At 59.0% G+C, this 8586-nt stretch overlaps 1 protein-coding gene across 3 annotated transcripts in view; it reads left to right on the top strand.

Moving 5' to 3' along the window:
• The window catches only part of OGDHL (oxoglutarate dehydrogenase-like), a 29484-nt gene that overhangs the window by 11005 nt on the left and 9893 nt on the right, over positions 1 to 8586 (top strand). For all 3 annotated transcript variants that reach the window (XM_015559664.1, XM_006757134.2, XM_006757136.2), the window contains 11 exons: positions 1079 to 1181; positions 1560 to 1675; positions 1802 to 1956; positions 2726 to 2872; positions 4496 to 4586; positions 5697 to 5876; positions 6004 to 6132; positions 6908 to 7087; positions 7351 to 7503; positions 7982 to 8084; positions 8549 to 8586. The exon at positions 8549 to 8586 is cut by the window's right edge and continues 85 nt beyond it. In XM_015559664.1, coding sequence (XP_015415150.1) covers positions 1079 to 1181; positions 1560 to 1675; positions 1802 to 1956; positions 2726 to 2872; positions 4496 to 4586; positions 5697 to 5876; positions 6004 to 6132; positions 6908 to 7087; positions 7351 to 7503; positions 7982 to 8084; positions 8549 to 8586 — 1395 coding nt within the window. The remainder of the gene's footprint in view (positions 1 to 1078; positions 1182 to 1559; positions 1676 to 1801; positions 1957 to 2725; positions 2873 to 4495; positions 4587 to 5696; positions 5877 to 6003; positions 6133 to 6907; positions 7088 to 7350; positions 7504 to 7981; positions 8085 to 8548) is intronic.

Genomic DNA, 8586 nt, shown 5'->3' with positions numbered 1-8586 from the left:
GTGCACATCCCCTACTGGAGATCAAGCCTACAACCCTGGCATGTGTCTTTGACTGGAATCAAACCAGGAACCCTTCAGTCTGCAGGCCAACACTCTGTCTACTGAGCCAAACCGGCCAGGGCCCATCATTTCTTTTTAAAGTTGACAAAAACAGAGGTTCTCGAAGACAGCAAGCAATACAATGACTTATTTGACTTTCCTACAACCCCCATACAACAGCCTTAGAATACAATTCTATCACCACACCACTGATTGATAGTAGAAATGAATTTCTGAGCCTTTCCCCCGCAGTTCTGTGTAGTCATTAGGGAATATTCTATCAGTCAATTGGAATAGTTCCTTTCTGTGAGTCATGCCACCAAATGGATGCATTAATTCATTTGTTTTGTTTTACTTTCAATTTTAAAAATTAATTTTGTTTTATAGTGATATAAAATATTCACAAGATTTCAAACTCAAGTCTTCAAAGCAAGATATCCTTAAAAGTCTAGCTTCTAGCCCAGCCACTCCACCCTTTTTTGTCCTTTCCCCATAGATAATAACTTTTCAGACTTCATAGTTTCCTTATTTTATAATTTATTCTGATGCATGTATACATTTATAAATATATACAAATATATGCAAATGCATACACTCACTGCAGCTCCCCTTTCATAGGCAATGGGCACTTAGGGCACACACTTTTCTGCAATTTGTTTGTGGGGATCCCTCCTTGCAGCTGGTGGGGTTTTCTTCATGCCTCTAGCCCTCCCTGTGGATTTCCCATAGCCGTGTCCAGCCTCCTGGTGATGGACACTTGGGAAATCGCTAGGATTTCGCAGCTCCTAATAGTGCTGTAGTGACTGCCTTGGTGTATGCATCCTTTCCTGGTTTCGAAGCTGCGTGTTGTCCTTGGAGTGGAGTTGAGCTCCTGCCACCTCAGTGGCTTAGAGGCACCTGCACGGTGCTGGGTGCTGGAGACATGTGGAAACTTGAAGTTCTGAAGTGGGATGTGGGGGGCCAGGTCCCAGAACCTTGCTCTTGGGGAGGGTCTGTCCAGCTGTGTCCTAGCCCTGCCCTGACATTTCCCTTCTCCCAGATCCGGGGCCACCATGTGGCGCAGCTGGACCCCCTGGGCATTCTGGATGCAGACCTGGACTCCTTTGTACCCTCAGACTTAATCACAAGCATCGATAAATTGGGTGAGAGTTGGTACCCTTCTCTGTCGCCCCGGTGATGCCAGAGCCAGCTGGTGCCTGTGCGCAGTGAGGGGCTGTAGGACCACAGTGAGCCCTGGGGCCCCGCAAGCAGCCCAGGAAGCTTTACTCGGACCCTTGCCCATCTACTGCACAGTGTCCCTGCGAGGGCGTCTCCCCGACTTCCCTAGGGGCGCACTGTGCTCGGCAAGCTTGAGAGACGTTGCCGGGCTCACTCCCATGGTGGCAGCTGGGCTCTGACTCTCACTCCCTGGTCCCTGCAGCAGGTTCCCTGCGCTTAGGCGGGACCTGGCGGCAGGGATACTGCTGGGCCCCACCCGGGCCTGATCCCTCTTTCCTCTCTGCCTCTTGGGCTCTGCCCAGCCTTCTATGACCTGCGGGAGGCTGACCTGGATAAGGAGTTCCAGTTGCCCACGACCACCTTCATCGGAGGCTCCGAGCACACCCTCTCCCTGCGGGAGATCATTCAGCGCCTGGAGGTGAGCATGGGCAGGTGTGGGGGCCACACCTGATGGAGCTCTCAAGCCTGCCAGGGGGGCGGGAGGCACTGCCTTTTCTGTTCCAGATGCCGGGGCATTTGTCCCTCTTCCTGGCTGTCCCCCCAGAGCACCTACTGCCAGCACATCGGCCTGGAGTTCATGTTCATCAACGACGTGGAGCAGTGCCAGTGGATTCGGCAGAAGTTCGAGACCCCTGGCGTGATGCAGTTCTCCAGTGAGGAGAAGCGGAGGCTGCTGGCCCGGCTGGTGCGCTCCATGAGGTCAGGCGCTCAGACCACCGTGCCGCCGAGTGGCTGGAGGGGCCTGCCCAGGGCTGTTCGACTTGCCCAGGCCCTGACTGAGCAGCCAGGAGGATGCCTGGCAAGGGAAGGCAGGACTGCATGGGCCTCGCCCCTCGCTGGGGAGAGGGCTTAGCAGGAGCATTGGGCCAGGTACTCAGGCAGAGCTGGGCAGGTGGCCAGGGAGGGGCTCCAGGAGGCATGCCGAGCGAGGGCACAAGTGGCAGAAAGTGGCCGTGGGAATGTTTGGGCAGAGAGATGTCCTGTGTGGTGTGCGTACAGCAGGGCCTCCCTGGGGGGGCACCACTGGCTCTGCTGCTGGCTTCTCTGAGGCTGGGTGTGCTCAGGCCTGGAGGAGCAGCTCCCCAGCCACTGGGCACACCGCGGTGCCCTGAGCCGTATGGGGTCTGGAATTTGAGCGGAGCTGTGAGGAGGTCTGGGTGTGGTGAGAGGGCCTGTGCAGTGCATGTGTGCGCAGGAGGGCAGGGGGCTGGAGCAGTTTGGCTGGAAGCGGGAGAGAGGGTGGTAGCTGGGATCAGGAGGGTGCAGGCAGAGGTTTCTGGTTAAGCTGGGAGGACCCCTCGCCTCCCTCAGACCTGTGCTCCTGGCTGGTGCTGTCTGAGGCAGGTCCCAGACTATGTGGAGGGAGGCGATTCTGCACCTTCCCCTGTTCTGGGCGCCCTGCTCCAAGCCACCAGGAATGGCCCATGAGCCGCGGCCTCTCCGTTCTTTCCCTCCTCTCTCCACGCAGGTTCGAAGACTTCCTGGCCCGGAAGTGGTCCTCTGAGAAGCGCTTTGGCCTGGAGGGCTGTGAGGTCATGATTCCTGCCCTCAAGACCATCATTGACAAATCCAGTGAGATGGGGATTGAGAATGTCATCCTGGGCATGCCACACAGGTGGGCCTCCGTCCTCCCCCGCCTGTTCCTTCTCGGGGCCGGACACCGAGGTGGAGGCAGGGATGGAATCAGCAGGGCTGTTAGTAGGACACGAGGGTAGGGGCAGAGTGGCCTGGAACGTTCTCAGATCCCTGCTCATCACAGACAGAGCCAAGCACATGGTCACAGCGCATGGAGCCAGGGCCTGACGGGGCTCCCAGATCAGTGTCTCACCAGGTTGCTGCTGTTCCCAGGAGGGTCAGGATTCCGGGAAAGGGTTGCATTGTTCTTGAAGTTCCTGTGGCTAAGGAGCCGTGCAGGGGCCAGTCCTAGGGAAGTGTGGGCGGAGCGTGGGCAGGTGGCCCTGGCAGGATCTGGAGGTCTCTTCTGGCTGCAGGCTGACTGCCCGCTTCCCTGTGACCTTGATACAGACGGGAGACTGGCTTGGCAGTCGGGTAGTTACTTCTGGGCTGGAGCCTGTGGTCTGACAGGAATGCAGCCCCGGACAAATGAAAGTGGTGGGTTCATGCTGAATGTGCTGAACAGTCGGGGGCAGCGCCCCAGCATTTCCTTGACCACTTCTGGTTGTTCTCGGTTGGGCCAGGCCGGGCTGCGCCAGCAGTTGGGGTGTTCACCAGTCCCGATGAGTGTGGAGGGCCCTCCGATGGGCTGGCTGCCAGGAGCCGGGAGCCTGTTCTGAGGGCCTGGAAGTGCCCAGTGTCCGGTCAGAGGGTCAGGCAGAGCTGGACCTGGGCCTGAGTGGCTGGCGCTGTGGAAGGGGATGGCACTGGGTGGTCAGGTCAGGAGGTGGTCAGGTCAGGGTGCTGGGCAGGCTCTGGCCTGAGGAGGCCCTGGGAGCTGAGGGTGCTCTGGTTGAGGCTCCATAGTCGCTGAGGGGCCTTTGAGGCTGCAGGGCTCTGCCCGTGGCTCCCTGGCTCCCAGGACCCACAGAACAGGAGAGAGGCCCACCTAGACCAGGGACGCCCTGCCACAGTCCACATGGGGCTGGAGGTTGGACAGGGCATGTGTGTGTCGGGCTAGCATCTGTTGATGAGCTTTGGGGTGAGTCATGTGCTGTACCCCCATTGGCTGGTGCCCACCCCTGGGTAAACTGCCCCTTGATGGGGGCCAGGCTGGGCTGGAGAACCGTGGTCCCTGGCTGTTCTCCTGACCCTCGCCCCCCAGAGCTCCCTCAGCTCCTCTGGACAGGTCCTCTGGTAACTCCTGGTTTAGGGTCCGTCCGGCTCCTTCTCTGTCCTGCTCCAACATGCTGCTGGGCTGGGGTGGGGGTAGTTTGAGCCACTGTGATGCATCAGCAGATTGGGACCAAGGTACTGGGTTGGGCTCAACTTTTGGGTGGGGAGGGTGGGCATTGCATGAGGCTGGTGGCTCCCTGCTCATGAGGGCCTCCTGAGTCAGAGACGTATAGGGGTGTCTGGGAGGAGGAGGGGGGACTGGCTGGCCAGGATACTCACATGCCTTACAGACTGGGACAGGATGAGAGGGCTGGGCCTCCTTTGGGCTCCCTGGAGAGGGGGTGCCCCCAGACTGCATGCCGATCCTGATAGGTCCCCGGTGGACAGGGAGCAGGGCCCGTCAGGGAAGGCCTCTGAGCCAGGTGAGAGCCCGCCCCTCTGGCTGCAGGGGCCGGCTGAACGTGCTGGCTAACGTCATCCGCAAGGACCTGGAGCAGATCTTCTGCCAGTTTGACCCCAAGCTGGAGGCAGCGGACGAGGTGGGTGCCAAGCCCAGGTCTCAGGGCCCCTGGAGAGCTGGGTGTTTGGGAGGTGGACTGGGGAGGAACGGGGCCAGGAGTTTCCAGGCTTGGACAGACCTTGAAAGGGACAGACACACAGAGGGGTGGGAGAGAGGCTGGGGTGTTGGCAGGAGGCCCCTGGTGGTGAAAGCCCTGAGATATGCGGCCAGCCGCCCTGTTTGCAGCGGGACGAGGGTCTGAGTGCGCTGGAGATGCCGTGGCCGGAGCTCAGAGGGTTGCAGACGTTAGGGAGCCCACCCCGGCGCGTGGGAGGGCCCCGTGCTCTCTTACTCATTGACCTTCCCTCTTGGACAATATATTGGTGTAAAACGATTGCATTCTACCATATTTCTTTGTTATGAATTTGAGTATCTTTTCATGTTTTTAAGCCATGTATGGTATGGTTTTTTTCCCTGTAAATTTCTCTTCATGGCTTTTGCACATTTTTCTGTGGGATTTTGGGCTGTATATCCCTGATTTGTAAAAAGTGCTTTACATATGGAAGCACTTAGCCCTTTGCCTGCATTTGTCTTATGACTATTCTTTCAGCTTGATTTTCCCCTGATGTTGTGCAGGATTTGCTGCCCTCGTGACAAATGTATTAGGTTTTAGCTGTCTTTCATAGCTTCCGAGGTTTGTAGATTGTGTAGAAAGATGTTCCCTGCTCCAGGATCATCAAATATGTCACACTTTCCTGATACTGTGGCTCCGTCACGTGGTGGGGAAGTTAGTGGGCCCAGCCTGGTGTTTGCCGAGCGGTCTCCAGCCCACGAGTGAGCCATCCTGCATGTCTCTGCTGTCACTGCCGCTGGCCGGCTGCCTCCTACCGAGGCCTCCCCGTCCACCCTGCCGTCATCTGTGAAAAGAGGACGGTGGTTGAAATGCAGGGCCACCCTGAGGGCAGGAGGGGCAGGGTGCAGGGCAGGGAGGCGGCAGCAAGATGGTGTAGGTCAGACCCAGCACAAGTCTTTCTAGAGCAGAATCCAGGGACTGTTTCAGCCACACTGGCCTTGCATCTGTCTGTCCGTCCATCTGTCTCCCTGTCTGAGGCGGGAGGGCTGGGTTCATCACGGTCCACCTCAACCCCAGGGCTCTGGAGATGTCAAATATCACCTGGGCATGTACCATGAGAGAATCAATCGGGTCACGAACAGAAACATCACTCTGTCCCTGGTGGCCAACCCCTCCCACCTGGAGGCCGTGGACCCTGTGGTGCAGGGGAAGACCAAGGCCGAGCAGTTCTACCGTGGGGACGCCCAGGGCAAGAAGGTGAGCTCCCCTGGGTCCTGAGGGGTGAGCTCTAAGGGCTGGGCCCCGAATCTGCAGCGCAGGGGTCAGGGCTGGGGCCCACAGCCTGGGGCCTAGGGCTTCTCTCAGCTCGCCCTCTGCTCTGCAGGTCATGTCCATCCTGGTCCATGGGGATGCTGCCTTCGCCGGCCAGGGTGTGGTCTATGAGACCTTCCACCTGAGTGACCTGCCCTCTTACACCACCAACGGCACCGTGCATGTGGTTGTCAACAACCAGGTGAGGGTCTGGCTGCATGCCCGGCCTCGTCAGCATCCCATCCCTGAATCCAGGCAGCACTTTGCGGGGAAGAGTGAGACCATCCTGGTTCTGATCCCACTGCCGCGTGTCCCAGTGTGCGACCTCAGGCACGCTGCCGGCTCTCCTAGCCTCGGTGCCTGTCTGTGGAATCGGGAGATCCATCCATCTATCTACTGTGTCTGTCTGTCTGTCTGTCATCCTAGAGAAAGTTGTCAGGACGAAGGAGCACAGGGTAACGAGCTCAGAGGCTGGACACGGGTGAGATGCTGCCTTTAGCTCCGTGTGTCAGCAACCTTAGCGCGCAGCTCTCTCAGCCTTCGCTTCCGGCAGCTGTGGTAGCAGCTCTTCCCTGAGCCCAGGCAGCCCTGGGTTAACTGCAGTATTTGCACTAAGTCACCTAATCTTCCCAGAATAACGCTGTGATGTCGGGGTTAACAGACCTTTACATAGACAAGGAAGCAGCGTTTGGGCATTTAAGTGCCTTGCCGAGGTTGTACAGTTAGTAACTGGTGGGACGGGTTTACCCGGGCCCGTGCTCCTCACTGCCATGGTATGAAATGATGGCAGAGAAGAGCGGGCACCCCCATGGCACCCGCTGCCGTGTTTGCTCTTGGGGCTGCCCACCAGTGATCCCTTCCTGTCCCACATGCCTCCTGGGCACACCGGATGGACCTTGAGGCAAAGACCGCCCGGCCTCCTGGACCACGGGTCTCGCTCTAGGTAACGGCACTGCCGCTTCCTCCTGCTCCTGCAGATTGGCTTCACCACTGACCCTCGGATGGCCCGCTCCTCACCGTACCCCACCGATGTGGCCCGTGTGGTCAATGCGCCCATCTTCCACGTGAACGCGGACGACCCAGAGGCTGTGATATACGTGTGCAGCGTGGCGGCCGAGTGGAGGAACACCTTCAATAAAGACGTGGTTGTGGACCTGGTGGGTCTGGGGCTGAGGCCGGAGCTGTGGTGTGCAGCCTGTCCTGGTGGGTCTGGGGCCGAGGCCGGGGCTGTGGTGTGCAGCCTGTCCTGGCTGTGCCAAGCAGTCGGGGCTGGGAGTTCTGGGAGACAAGATTCAGTGCTCCCAAGAGCAAAACGTGGGACAGCAAAATGTGGGTCGGGGGGCATTCAGGGGCCTGGAAGGGTATGCCCTGCAGATGTGCCCCAGCTGTGCAGGGACCCCTTCCCTCGCTGTCCCTGCAGGTATGTTACCGCCGGCGCGGCCACAACGAGATGGATGAACCCATGTTCACGCAGCCGCTCATGTACAAGCAGATCCACAAGCAGGTGCCCGTGTTGAAGAGGTACGCTGACAAGCTCATCGCCGAGGACACGGTCACCCTGCAGGAGTTCGAGGTGCGTGGTGGCGGGCCTCGTGAGCACCTGGGGTCCGCCTCCTCAGAGCCGGGACCCAGGGGACGTCACTGATGTTGCTGGCCCAGTGCTGGGACCTGGTGATTTACAGAAGCAGCCAAGGTGGCCCTTGTCCCCAACAGCCTCCAGTTACAAGGGGGACAGAGGACCAGATATACACAGCTTGGTGGGATGCAGCAACCCCCTGAGACGGGCTTGTCCCCTCAGTTATCTGTGGATGTGTTGGTCCTCCCGCATCGAGGGGGCTCTGAGAGCAAGGACTGTGAGTCTCCTAAGTTTCCCCCAAGTCCCCTCCTGAATGGGATCCCCCTGAACTCTGAGACTTTGGTCTCTGGCCACAAGGCCCCTGCAGGCCAGCAGAGAGAGAGTTCTAGAACGTCATGAGTGGGACCGACTTTCGAGTCCAGTTTGACCCAGGCTCTGGCTGCTCACAGCGTCCCTTCCTTCACTCTGATTCCAGGAAGAAATTGCCAAATACGACCGGATCTGTGAGGAGGCGTACGGCAGGTCCAAAGACAAAAAGATCCTGCATATAAAGCACTGGCTGGACTCCCCCTGGCCCGGTGAGCGGCGGGCGTGGGCTGACGTGGTGCTCCTGGCACTGGGCCAGGACCGAGCGACTCTGCCCCGAGGCTGCAGCCCTGCCCCGAGGCCCCGAGGCGGTGGGCTGATTCCTGAAGGCTGGGAGGCACCGCCCTCAAAGTACCCATGACCAGCAACCTCTGGAGAGAAAGGGCTGAGCAGGGCTGGTGGACACCAAAGTGGAGAGAGCTGAGGACGGAGGGATGGTCAGCAGCTCTCTGGGTAGAGCTAGATGGCCCTGGGCTTGGGGTGGCTCTCGCAAGGGCCCAGGGAAGGATGGTCGCAGGTGTAGGAGCTGGAGCTGTGACATCAGCTGCCACAGTCCTGAGGTTGGGCTCAGTCTTCAGGTAGCAGGTGGGCCCAGGAAGACTGGGCTGGGGGCGCAGGCTGGCGGGGATCTGAGGCCCCACCGCCTCCCGAAGTGCACAGACCCTCTGCTTCTCAGGCTTCTTCACTGTGGACGGGGAGCCCAAGAGCATGACA

The sequence above is a fragment of the Myotis davidii genome, unplaced genomic scaffold (assembly GCF_000327345.1).
Source record: "Myotis davidii unplaced genomic scaffold, ASM32734v1 scaffold854, whole genome shotgun sequence".
Classification (NCBI taxonomy): domain Eukaryota; kingdom Metazoa; phylum Chordata; class Mammalia; order Chiroptera; family Vespertilionidae; genus Myotis; species Myotis davidii.
Note: the sequence above shows the minus strand (reverse complement) of the source record. Positions and strands in the feature narration are given on the sequence as shown.